Source organism: Coenobita brevimanus, chromosome 87, assembly GCF_032717465.1.
Source record: "Coenobita brevimanus isolate Jiangsu-jjx chromosome 87, ASM3271746v2, whole genome shotgun sequence".
In the NCBI taxonomy this organism is placed as follows: Eukaryota; Metazoa; Arthropoda; class Malacostraca; order Decapoda; family Coenobitidae; genus Coenobita; species Coenobita brevimanus.
Genome location: NC_137040.1, coordinates 20,829,269 through 20,843,372, shown reverse-complemented (window position 1 = coordinate 20,843,372; position 14,104 = coordinate 20,829,269). Strand labels below are relative to the sequence as shown.

Here is a 14,104-nt window from a genome sequence, read left to right as displayed (position 1 = left end):
CGGGACAATTAAATAAACATCTGTTATGCATAATGAGAATGTATGAATGGCGCTGAATCGTCCAAGGTGTGAATGGTTGTGATGGAGGCTCACTGATGTTTTGATGGAGAATGCGATTGATGATGCGATTGGGATAGCCTTTTCAATGGCCCCTCTTTATGTCGTTTTAGTTGCTGTTCTGGTTGCTAAGCACTTTTATTTTCTTGTCTCTTATTTTCCAGCGTTTATTTAGAATTTCCTTTGTATTTTCAAAGCGTTTTCCCTTGAACGACCCGAATGGAAACACATGATTTATCGATCGATGATGTGATCGTGATTGCCTTTCCAACTGCCTCTCTTTATGTTGTTTTAGCAACAGTTCTGGTTGCTGAGCTCCCCTATTTTCTTCTTTCTTATTTTCCAACATTTATTTAGAAATTCCATTGTATTTTCAAAGTGTTTTCCCTTGAACTAACCGAATGTAAACACATGATTTATCGATTGATGATGCGGTCATGATAACCTTTTCAACTGCCCCTCTTTTTGTTGGTTTAGCGACTGTTCTGGTTGCTGAGCTCCTTTATTTTCTTCTCTCTTATTTTCCAGCATTTATTTAGAAACTCCTTTGTATTTTCAAAGTGTTTTTCCTTGAACAGCCTGAATGTAAGCACATGGTTTATCAGTGTTACAGTTTTCATCAGTGCATGAAGTACAGTATTTACTCTTTAAGCTTTCCATAATTATTAATATTTATTCAGAATTTTTATTATTTACTCCATGATAGGTTAGATGACAGTTCAGTGGCCAAACACAAAATATTCTTTGTTAAGTCACCTAGTTGTCCACACTGTTTTGTAGCTCATCTGATGGGCGAGAATCCATACTCCGAATGACAGTGGTCACCTATGGCAAGAACATTAATCTAAGCCTAAAAACAGTTTATAAATCAACCTGAACACAAAACTTAAGTCTAAATTGTCATCAAAATCGGTAAAAAAGAAAAAAAATTGCAAAACTGGGGTAGGTCTATGTTAGGTGGGGTAGGATGGTATTTCTACCTCCGTCATTCTTCTGGAGTATCACATCTAGGGGTATCGTAAATTGGAGTTTCCCTCCCCTGCAACCCACCAAGTTTGAAACACCTATTGCTATAACTTAATACCTACAGTACCATACTGTACTGTGCTAAACATCCAGTGAATGATGGATGGACATCATAACCCGCTAGCCTGTACAGTAGCTGATGTACAGTAATCCTTTGTGGTCTAGTGGCCAACGTAATCACTTTACAAATATTGGAAAACTCCTCCTTCTCCACCCATTGGAGCTGGGCAATGAGCGGGGATGTGTAGCAAGGTGATGGAGGCCTGCTAATGGATACAATGTTGCGATGTCTCTACTGGCCAGCCAGGTGACTTTGACCATTCAGTAGGTAGGTAGATGGCTGCTCGTGCCTAAGAGCATCCGAGTGATCTGGGCAGCTCGGGGACTTTGACCATTTAGTGAGGAAGCAGGCAGCCATTTTTGCCCAGCTGGTGGGCTGCGGTCTATTACCTGTGTGAGGCTGGGAGCGTCCAACTGATCTGGCTGGGGTACTGTGACCGTTCAGTGAGGAGGCAGACCATCATTTTTGTTCAGCTGGTAAGTTGCGGTCTATTGCTCACAAGTGGCCAGAGAGGCCAGCCGGCTGCCCAACTGATTTTTAAAAATTTGTAGCCACCCAACCAGCCATGTTGGATATTTTATGTTCGGATATGGACAAAGAAATCCAGATACAGATATAATAGAGCCAAGGCCTAACATTCAGATATGGAGCATCTGTATAATTGAGGGGTTACTGTAGTTGTAGTACCTGGCAGTAATTAAAGGAGTAGTTGTACCTGGCAGTAGTTGTAGTAGTAGTAATGGTAGTGGTAGTAGTAGTAGTACAGTAAAAGTCCAATTCTTCGGCATCCAATTCCCCGGCAAATCTGACATTTCGGCAATTTTGAGAAATAGTCCCATTTACGAAAATCTTTGATTGTTCGGCAGATTTTCCTATTTTTTTCATCCCCTCTACTGCTGGGGACTTCTTCCAGCAGTAGCAGACTCCAATCAACCCCTTCTATTGTACATATGTAAATAAGGAACCTACTATAAGCTTAGGTAAGTGCATGTGAACTTGTAGGCCTACTGTATCGTTACATTTATATACAGTATGTTCACTAATTTCTTTATTTTTCATATTCACATATAGTACTGTATTCATTACAGTACAGTGGAAGCTCGATTATCCAGGCTCGGATTATCCAGCTTTCGGTATATCCAGGCCGTGACCCAATGGTTCAGTGGTACAGTAATTCATAGAATTATCCGTACGATAGCTCCGGATTAAACAGGAAGCATCCAGTTTCTAGGGAGAGAGGCATGGATAAACCAGAGAGAGTCTTGCTCACCCTGCCCCCACCCACACCTCCTGCTCACAACTCGATCACAAGGGTGGTATGATGGAGTTTGGTGAGGCAACTGATACTCCTGACATAGCCTAACCTTGCTTAACTACTTAATAATTTAACCTAATTTAACCTAACCTGGGCTCCAGTTGGGAAATTGGGAAACTAAATCCACTTTTGTGTACGATGAGTTTCTTCCATTATGCCCGAAGCAATCGTAGGTACGGCTTAAAGAACGTGATAAAAGAGAAAATCTTTCAGCAAGAGAAGGTAATTTACTACCCTCAAAATAGAAAAACACAGAAAACAAACTGGAGGAATATGAAGTGAAATGGTGAGGTCTTTAGGCTGTATGTTTAGACAAAAAGTAATGGGTTTCCTAGTTTTAGGGAACGAAATGAAACAAGGATGTCTGCTAATCAGAAAAAAAAAAAAAAATACTCATGTGTTCTCGTAAGGTAGCATTCAGTTCTGCATTCTTCGTTAGGTATCGCGCCTCCCAACACATTTCGGACCAACAGAGCATTGTTATTTCTTCCTCTTACATTTACTCTTCACTCTTTTGTTCGTTCTTACGTGTACTGTATGTGTGAAAGAGAGTATTAATACAAACAATAATGCATTCCATTAACCCCATCATAGCTGTCAGCCTCGAACAATGCTTTACTGTACCGGTGTCAGGGATGTTGGGTTAGGGAGAGCTATAAAAAACTGCGAACAATTATGGGAAGGAAACGAAGGTCACTTGTTGTTGTTGTTGTTGTTGTCGTTGGCGCCTACTCCCATCCGGGAGTTCTTGTCTTTAAACAAGATGACTTATATATTTATTTATTTATTTTTATTTTTTTTATTTTTTTTTTCTCAGTCTCTATTGTTCATTTCTATGTTGCTCCTTATATTCATAATTACTTCTCTTTGTTTCATTATTCTGCCCACTGTATTTGCTACAACCTGTAATTCATTTTGTTTTAGTATTTCTGTTATTGATTCTTTTCCTTTAATGTCGCTTGTTAAATCTTCGTATGCTTCACATATAAATAAATGATGCTGATTTTCATTCTCTTCTTGGCACATGTCACATATAAGGTTAGGCTCATACTTTTTCTTATAATTTTCCTTCCCTTCTAGCATTCTGGTTCGAATAAAAAATATAATCTTTGCGCTTTCAAACTCTATTTCCTCTAGGTATCTCTGTTGGCCTATTTCTTGTTCCACTGATTCCTTTGTCTTACTCCCTTTTCTCATGTCTTCACAAATTTCTTCTTTATTTTTTGTCATTATTTTTTCTTTTATTACCCTTTTTGCCACTCTCTCTTCTAATGTTTCTAAGTCTTCAGGTATGCTGTACTTTTCTTTAATGTCTTTTATTTCTATCACGTACTCTCTTTCAAAATCTTCACAATGTTTTCTCATCTTTACTTCAACAGCGTCTTCTTCCCTATTCTTGAGTTCAATGTAATATTCAAGTTTTCTTTGATTAATTTTGTGTTCTATTTTTACTTCCTGTGTTTCATATAATAAAGCACATTTCGGTGTTGTCCTTGGTACTTTGATTAATTTTGTTAAGTACTGAGTCTGAACATTATTTAGAGCTTTCTTTTCTTTTTCTCTTAATGTTTTCCCACTTTCCCCTCCAAACAACATTATCGGTAATACACAAGTATTAAATAATTTTAGCCCTATTTTAATTCTACTTTTTTTCAGTTCTTTTCTATTTATGATGTTAATACATTCATTTGCTGCTACCCTTGCTTTATTTATCATATTTTCCACTTTAATATTCTGTTTCCCTTTTTCTTGTATAATTATTCCCAGGTACTTATGACTTTGTGTTCTTACAATTTCTTTACCATTTATTTTTACTCTTTTTCCCTTGCCTACTAATGCTGATTGCTTTGTTTTATGTTCATTAATTTCTAGTCTTTTTAATTTTAGAAATACTTCAATTGTGTTTATTGTATCCTGTATTTTGTAATTTTCCTCTATTGCCATGATATCATCTTGAAATATTAATGGGCTTATCCTTACATTTCCTATTTTCCAATTACTTTCTTTTTCCCTCATCATTCTGCTTAGTGTAGTTATTGAACTTATTTTGGCCCCTAGCACTGATCCCTGTCTTATCATCTCTTGTACATACACTCCTTTACATTCCCCAATTTCAGTCATAGGTATCATTTCATTTTTCATTTTAATTTCATATATCATTCTCCAGTTTTTACCCTTTATTCCCTTTAGCCATAACTCCTTCATTACTTCCTTTAATACTATTTTGTCAAAACACTTTGATACATCAAAATATACTGCTGTTATTTCTTTCTTTTTCTGTTGTGCTTCTTCAATAATATTTCTTATAAAAAAATGATGTTCCCTTACTGATTTTCCTTTCCTTGCCCCACACTGGTAATCACTCATATTCTCCAGCTTTTCTGTCTCCTTCATTTCTATTATTTTCTCCATCATTTTCATCAGGTGTGAGTTCAGTATCAGTCCTCTATAATTGTTTAAATCTTTCTTGTTACCTTTTCCCTTATATATATTTTTTATGTATGCCTTGTGCCACTCATTTGGTATTATTTCTCTATCATATATTTTCATCATCATTCTTATTATTGAATCCTTCATACTTTTCCCACATCTTTTAATCATTTCATTGCTAATTTTATCTGGGCCAGTTGCTTTACCAGTCTTTAACTTTGTTATTACCATTTTCACCTCTTCCTCACTTAATTTTTCCTCTTCCTTGTTTTCATACATCCAACATTCTCTGATCATACTCTCTAAGCAGTCTGTGTATTCCTCATATCCTTTTGTTAAATCATTTGTTTTGTATATCTCTTTATAGTATTCTGTAACTCTTTCTTTTATCTTTTCTGGGTTTCTTATATCACTTCCATCTTTATCTGTTACTACATACTGCCACTGGGGTTTCTTGTTAAGTCTTCTCCTTAACTTCCACAGCGTATCACTATTATTTCTTTTATCATTAAGCTGATTACTAATTTCTTCTATTCTTCTTTCCTCATTTTCATTTATATATTTTGCTATATTTTGCTCAATCTCTTTTCTTTCTGTTATAAAGTTTGCTTTTCTGGTTTTATCATTCTCTTTTCTTATTTGTTTCCTTATCTTCCTTTTTCTTTCCATTAATATCTTCACCCTTTTATCTATTCCTGGTTTAACCCTTTTTGACATTCTTATTTTCCCAAATGCTTTATCCAGTATATTATACACTACTTTCTTCCACTTATTCCACTCAATTTCAATACTTTGTTCTTGGTAGTTTACTTTTTTCCACATCCTCTCAAAAATTTCATTTTTCTCTGTCATTTCTTTAAACTTTTCCCATCCTCCTTCTTTTTTAAAGTACCACTGTTTTACATAGTCATTCCTTACTTCTTTCATTTTATCATCCATTGCTATTAATATTGTATTATGATCTGTTTCTTTAACTTCTTTGTTTTTGTATTTCGTTAGCTTGTACATTCCTTCCTCATCTATATTCATATCTATTATGTCCTCGTATACACTCCTATTCGTTATCACATAATCTAATATAGATTTTTCCTCATTATTTCTTGTGTTTACTCTTGTCCATTTACCTTTACATTTTTCTGTTCCATTTACAATTACACCTTTAACATTTTCTACCATTTGAATCAGTGCTTTGCCTGCTTCATTTTTCCCTACATTATTTCCAACTATACCATCTTCCTGATTTCCTATTTTTGCGTTTAAGTCTCCAATTATTATATAATCTTCACCCACTTTTTCTATGTTTCTAATGTGTTCTTTGAGATACTGAAATTGTTCCCTAATTTTATTGTTTGTCACTCTTCCTTCTGTTTTTCCATATACACTAATTACATTCAGTGCTCTTTTTCTGGTTTCTATTCTTACTGTCATTTCTTCTATATCTTCTGTTTCCTCACTGATTTTTACTGTGTTTAACTGTGAATTTATTTTGACCATAATTTCTATTCCTCCACCCACCTTATTTTCTCTGTTATTATTATATGCTTTATATCCTTCTAACTTCACCACTTCTCCTCTTCTCAAGAACGTTTCATTAAGTACTATAATTTCTGGGTCTATTTTGTTTGTCACTTCTCTTAAACTTACTTGCTTTTCTTTAATTCCTCTACAATTTGCATACAAAATTTTAATATTATTTTTACCATAATTTTGATACTCTATACTGCTATGTTTTCTCTTTTCATTTGTTTTATGAGTACCTTTGTTCTTTATTTTGTCTTCTTTTTCCCTGTCATTTATATTCTCATTTTCCCTTACATTCTTTCTTCCTGCAAGTTTTTCATTTTCTTCCATATGTCTTCCACTCTCAATATCAATTTTTCTAATACTATTTTTCTGCTTTCCCAAAAATTTTCTTCCTTCAATATTTCTCTTATGTTCCTCATTTTTGTTTCACTATTTTCATTTACTATTTTGTCTTTTGTTTCTTCATGCACATAGTTGCAGTATTTACCCTTTTTACAATACCCTCTTTCAAAGAATCTACACCTTTCATTTCTTATATGATAAAACCTTCATCCATTCCCTTTCATACATTTTCCTTTCTTATAGTACTTGCATTCAATGTTCCTTCTTTCTATGACTGTCTCATTTATTCTCACTATATGTTTGTACCTACACTCTTTTCCAAACTTACATTTTCCTCTAGTAAAATACCAACATTCCTTTATTTCCTTGCCCTCTTCCAGATTTCCCTGTCTTTTTTGTTGTTTAACTTTTTCTGTACTTTCTTTCTGTTGTTCTTTTTCTCCTTCTGCCATTTCTTTTTTACCATTTTCTTTTCTGTCATTAGCTTCATAATTTTCTTGTTCCTTATGCTTCTTTCTATCAGTTACTGTTACTTCACTGTCTATTACATTATCCTCACTGGTTTTCACTACTTGGCTGTTTTTCCCTTCTATTTCATATATTTCACTTTGTTTTTTATTTTCATTTCCTATTTCTATCCCTTTTTGTTTGCTTTCTCCAATTTTTTCTATATTTTGTCTGTATTCTGCTCTTTTTCTTTTCCTGGTTTCTTCTTCCATCTTGTATGTTTTCACGACCCTCCTCTACCGTCTCAAACAGTCAGGCTGCCTGCCACTTCATCTCAGATGTTTTCGCCGATATGTTTAAATGCTAATGTAACATGCACCCTAATTATGAGCAAGTTTCTTCCATTATGCCGGAAACAAACGTAGGTAAAGCTTGAGGAACGTTATGATAATAAGAAAACAAACTAGAAAAATACAAAAACAAACTAGAGAATGTGAATTGAATTGGTAAGGTTATTAGGCTGTATGCTTGGACGAAAATTTACGAGTTTCACAATTATAGGGGACGAAATGGAACAATTATGTTTACTAATAAGAAAAAATACTTTCATCTCAAGTGTTCTCGTAAGGTGGCATTCAGTTCCACATTCTTTGTTCGATGTCGCTTCCCAACACATTTCGGACCGACAGAGCATACAGTTATTTCTGCTTCTTACAGTTAAGTGTACATTTATTGCACATTCTTTTGTTCGTTCGTGTATGTGTGAAAGAGAGAGTATTGATACAAACAATAATGTATTCCATTAACCCCTTATGGCTGCTAGCCTTGAACAATGCTTTACTGTACCGGTGTCAGTAACGTTAAGTTAGGGAGAGCCATAAAAACTGCGAACAATTATGGGAAGGGAACCAAGGTCACTGGTATGTTTACATGACCCTACTCTTACCATCCCAAACAGCTCGGCGGTCCTTTCATCCCAGATGTTTTCGCCGATATGTTTAAATGCTAAAGTAACATGCACCCTAACTTTATGTTTAAATTCTAATGTAACATGCCCCCTAATTTTCTTTCACGAATCATAACAAATCACAAGATGAGTTTAGGGGGTAGGGGAAAAAGCTAGGTGTACCAGACGAGTCTTTTCACATCTGTAAGAAAAAGAAACTGACTTTATAACTTTGAAAAAATGGTTTCAAGGTCTGCCACAGAAGTACACAAATTTCTGAACTCACGAACATTGAGTATTTGAGGGGGGTAAACATACGCTTTGCTGTAAGCAGTAAAAGCACCTTACCAAATCAGTTCATCCTGATAGTGTGTTATATTTTTTCTGATTATTTCTGGGTTGGTAAATAAACATTTCTCGTTAAATCTTTCCCCGCTGTTTTTATCTGTTCTGGTGTGACGACTCTTTGATTCGTTAACGTAATGGCAGAAGAGACTGTTCTAATCTAAGTGTTTAAACCTGGCCTAACCTAGCTTAACTGCACCTAATAATGTAACCTAACCTAATCTTCAGTTGGGAAGTTGGGAAACGAAGTCCACATTTGAGTAGGATGAGTTTCGTCCATTGTGCAGGAAACAATCGTAGGTACAGCTTTAGAACGTGACGATACTAACAGGGAGGAAATCTTTCAGTAAGAAAACATGATTTACCGAACTGAATATAGTCTGAAAAATGCTGAAACAAGCTGGAGGAATATACATTGAACTGGAAAGGTCTTTCTGGTACTTAAGTGTACATTTACCGGTAAATAAATCAGTCTACCAGTACAGTACTTGTGTTTTGTTTCCACCAGATTAATCGTGCTTTCGGACTAATCAGGCACCCCTTAACACCATATAGCCCGGATAATCGGGCTATCTCTGTATTGTACAGTATCAAACAGTATACAGTACTCTCTCCAAACACATTTGTAATGATATGAGTAGTGATGATAATGTTCACCGAAACATATAAGGTACTGAGTGGGTAGGGTTTTTGATAATTCGGCAATTTTGATATTTCGGCACTTGCCTGGTCCCATAGATGCCGAAAAATAGGACTTCTACTGTAGTAGTAATAGTAGTAGTAGTAGTAGTACCGTGATGTGCTGCTGCTGCTGCTAGGACATTTGTGATATAGCCAAATATGATCAAGATTTGTATGCCTGGTGGCATTGGAGGTTTCACAGCATGTCTTCCAATGCTTTTTGTTTTGTAAGTTATTTATGTCATTTTATTATTGCATTCCTATGGTTTCCATCAACAACATGCAGGAGGATGTTGAGACATGATATGCAAAATAAATACAGTAATTAGAAAGAGTTGTTCCGAAATCTCCAGACCCATCTAGAATTTAATGACCTTCCTCTGTGGCAGGGTTTTTGTTGTAGCCTGGGGCTTATCTGGATGTGAGCATGGCAAGCTGCAGGCTGAAGTTGCCATTCTTCTGCGGTCCACCATCCTTCTCTTGGAGGATATGTGAGTGAGTTTAGGGACAGTGCCACTGTGTCAAGGTGTTCCTTTTTAGCACAGAGCAGAAAGGGAGGTTGAAAAAGGAATGGATCAGTGTCTCCAACCACCACCCCTACCATTCCCAGCTGTCTGTCCATTACCACCCCTTAAAGTAGGGTTGACCTGGCAGTGAACCTCAGTTGGTCTGCTAACACTGCACCCTTTTTCTTTGCAGCTGCTACATAGTAACATTGATTGTGTGGAACGCCGCCAGCTTGGGATGACTGGAGGAACACTCTGGCTTAAGTGTAAAGACCTCAGGATTCTTCAGTTGGACATCATTGGAGCTGACCAGTTTGCCAAAGTAGCAGACACCCTTGAAGATCTTATACGAGTTGGTGAGTCTGTTAAGTTGTGGTACTGTATTTGCCAGCCACCCCTGCAGTATAGTAGGGCCTTGCTACATACTGTAATGGGATTATGTCAAGTGACAGCCCATCTCATTGTGGTTATTCGTATAGTTTTTTTTTCTTTTATGCAAGAAAGAAGGAACCAAAGGCTTGGAGCCCGCAAACCGTTCTTTCCAAGAAAAAACAAAAACAATACAAAAGAGAGCCAAATTCAAGATCCATTCATTTTGAGATGCCTGGACACACTACGTTTGAAAGACTGGAGCTCATAGGAAGTAGGAAATACAGACAGAGGGAGACAGTTCCAGAGTTGACCTGTTGCATAAATGAAGGAAAGGGAGTAACGGTTAACACTTGCATCAGAGAGTTGGAGAGAAAAGGGATGAGAGTTTGTTGCTAGACGGGTGCTACGCACAGGTCGTAGAGGTGGAGGGATGCAAGCAGACAGTTCAGAGGAGCAGTGACCATGGAAGTAAAGATAGAAAAGAGATAACGGTGAAACAGTGTGGCAAAGAAACAGAGGTTGAAGGGAGGCAGTAAGAGAGGAGCCACCCCACACATGAGAGTTGTACTCTAAACAGGGGCGAATAAACCCATGTACTGTACTGTAACTACTCCATCTTCTCCATTATTGGTTCCCTGGTCCATGTAGTGTGCTTGGGAGTCATGAAGAGCAGCTGTTTCCCAGCTGTGAGGATTGCCGGAGACTTCTTGATCATGGTTGATACAGTTTGACTAGGGCAGCTTAAGGTTGTCAGGGATCTTACTTCCCCCTTCTCCAGCCCTTTGGTGCATTCGTTTCGTTTCTTTTTTGAAGGCTCCAACATGCTTGCTTGCATCAGCCTTTGTCATCTAATGGCGGCTGTCCATGCTGCACGATTCATGGCAGCCTCCCTGTTCAGTCTCTTAATCCTGAGGTCACACTTAATGACCTCGGTCTGCCCCTTGCAATCCCACCCCCAGTATTAGCACTTCTCACCTTCTGCACCCAATTATCATCCCCCATCCTCTCCACATACCCAAACCGTCTCATTCTACCTCTCCTCATCACAACACCAATACACTCCAGTCCCATCCTACCTCTCAACTCTTCCATCGTAAACCCAGCCCCCTCAGGCCTTGCATGCAGGGACGCACTGCACATCCACCAAATCATTGTCATTTCTGTACGTTTGAGCCTGCGAATATCCTCTTCCTTTACTGTCCAGGTCTCACTACCATACAGCATCACACTCTTAACACATGCTACATACAAAGACCCCTTAGCACGTAGAGAGAGTCCTCTCAATGTCAGGAGAGTCGACAGCTCCCTGAACTTCTTCCAACCACTTCTCACCCTAACCACAGAGCTAGCTCCAGCCCCACCTCCAACACATAACATGTCTCCCAAATAACAAAACTGTTCCACACACTCAAATGACTCACCAGCAAGTTCAATCCTTTCACTCCTGCAATCTCCACCTGCTCTCCCCGACATGCCTCACACATAAAATCAGCGTTATCTCGCAGTCTACCTCTAATACCACTACATCTGTTGTGCACCCATTTATCACAAACACTTCACAAGATGGAATTACTTCCCATGCCCTTGCGGCAATGTGCACATAGCCACTCTCCCCTTTGACTGAACCGCCACCTACCCCAGATATCATCACTTTTGTTTTATCTGCATGTGCCCTTAAGCCCTTGTGCCCCATACCATCTCTCCACTTCCTAAATCTTTCCTCCACCTTCCTTTCAATCTCTGCAATAAACACCAAATCATCAGCATACAACATCTCCCATGGGAGTCTGTTTCTTAAGTCACATGAGAGGGCTTCAGGTACCATGATAAACAACATGGGACTCAAAACTGATCCCTGATGCACACCAGCATTCACGGAAAACTCATCGCTCAGATCTCCATTCACTCTTACCTGGGCGTGAGAACCCTCATACATGGCCATAACCACCCTAACCAACCACCACTCCAACCCAAGCTTTCTCATTGCCCACTTCATCACCTTTCTAGGGACTGTCAAAGGCCTTTTCCAAATCAACAAAAACAAAATACAGATCCTTTTTCTTCCTAATATATTTTTCCTGAAGCTGTCAAACAATGAATATGGCATCAGTGGTCCCCCTGCCTGGCATAAACCCAAACTGCATCTCATCAATATTCACTCTTTCTCTAATCATACCTTCTAGAACTCTCTCCATTACCTTCATTATCTGATCTAAAAGCTTAATACCTCAGTAATATCCTCTTTCCATGGCATCACCCTTCTCTTCGTACACATTTACACTCTTCAACCAATCATCTGGGACAACACACTCATATATAATCCTATTTATCAGGTCAGTGACTAACCTCTCCCCTATATCTCCTGAGGCCTTCAACATTTCAGCAGTCAACCCAGACACATCTGCTGCCTTCCCCACCTGCATCCTGCCTATTGTCTCACTCACAGTAGCAGTATCAATCAAAGACCAAGGGCCAAACACTGGATCTGCTGGCTGCAAACCTTCCCTGCCCCAGTAAAACTCCTCATTCAACAAACGGCTATAATGCTTTCTCCATTCATCTTTTATATTGTCACTTCACCACTACCCTTCCATCATCATTCTTCACACACTGATCACCTATAATGTCCCGATTATCCCTCTTCATCTGATTTGCCACCTTAAATATCATATTTTTCCTTTCCCCATGATTTAGGTTATCAAGTAAAAGTCTCTGTGACTCAGACTTCGCCCTGTATACCTCTCTTCTAGCCCTACGCTTGGCAGCCAAGTATTCCTCCTGTTACCACCCTTCAACCATTCGCAGAAAAGCCTTCTTTTCTCTTTAACCCGAACCATCCCAGGCATTCTTGTAATTTTATACCCACCCAATCCCAGACCAAAAGCGGAAAAAATTTTTATTGTATAAAATAATCCAAAAGGACATATAAATCAAGGAAAAACAAAAAAAAGTACTCCTTATAGGAGAAATAAGACCAGGATGGCCGTCTGTCGTGTTTTAACCCAGTTTCCCAAGCCGTGAGCAATGTTTTCCCACCCAGCCGGGTGGGATGAGAGAGAACGGGGGAGGAGAAAGGGGGATTCCCCTTTCTCAGTGTCCTCCACTGGCTCATATTCCTCCGCAGAATATTCATCCAGGTCTTTCTCTTCTGCAGAATCACTAAATGAAGGGATAGAAGGGTCCATGTGACAAATTCAACAGCCTACTCCAGCCCAATGAGGTGGAAAAATGGCGTGATTTTTGCGACATCCTAACACTCTGATGGACAGTGGCACACCGATGTTACCCACCCACGCAGAACCAAACTCAGTACTACAACTGCTTGGACACAGTGTTGCCAATACATTAAGCTACTCCTAAGCAAAAAATAAGCTAGATTAAAGAAGTTTGAGACATGCTATAGCGCTCGAATTTTGCTGTCGGTACCACCACGTCGCTGGGATTAATCGGGATGTTGTCTACTGTCGACACCATGCTGACGGCGGGATTGTACGGGTTAACTGCAGCTTCTACACCTTCATCCCACCACCAAGTTACTTTATGTCTTGGTGGGCGTCTTGTCCAGCCACACACTACATCAGTAACTCTCAAGAGGTTGTTCTTGATGGCTCTGTACTGTTCATTAATGTCTCTCTCTACGGTTCCCTATTCAGCCACCACTCTCCTCATCTCACTATAGAAGGCATCCCATACTGCTTGGTTTTCCAGCTTCCATATTTTCCTCCAAGGTACATAGGTCCTCTTTTCATCACCCATTCTTTAAGTACCATATCACAAATCAATAGTTTGTGCTGCTGCACACACTCCTCGCTTCCTAAAACTTTAACAATCCTCACTAACCTCCTATCAGCCCTCCTGACCAGAAAATAATCTATCTGACTGCAATTTCCCCCTGACTCATACATAATTAACCTACTCTCTCCTGTCCTAAAATGTGTGTTGCACACAATCATGTTCGTTGCCTCCTCAAACTCAAGTATCCTTTCCCCGTCTGCATTTCTTACGCCATACACACATCCCCCATGTACTCCTTCGTAACCTTGAGCTGCTTC

At 38.7% G+C, this 14,104-nt stretch overlaps 1 protein-coding gene across 1 annotated transcript in view; it reads left to right on the top strand.

The window, feature by feature from the left end:
• LOC145411011 (myotubularin-related protein 9) overlaps window positions 1–14,104 on the top strand; it is a 408,122-nt gene that overhangs the window by 56,709 nt on the left and 337,309 nt on the right. Inside the window, exon 2 of the mRNA XM_080281074.1 lies at window positions 9,874–10,036. Within this exon, the coding sequence (XP_080137200.1) occupies window positions 9,874–10,036 (163 nt within the window). The remainder of the gene's footprint in view (window positions 1–9,873; window positions 10,037–14,104) is intronic.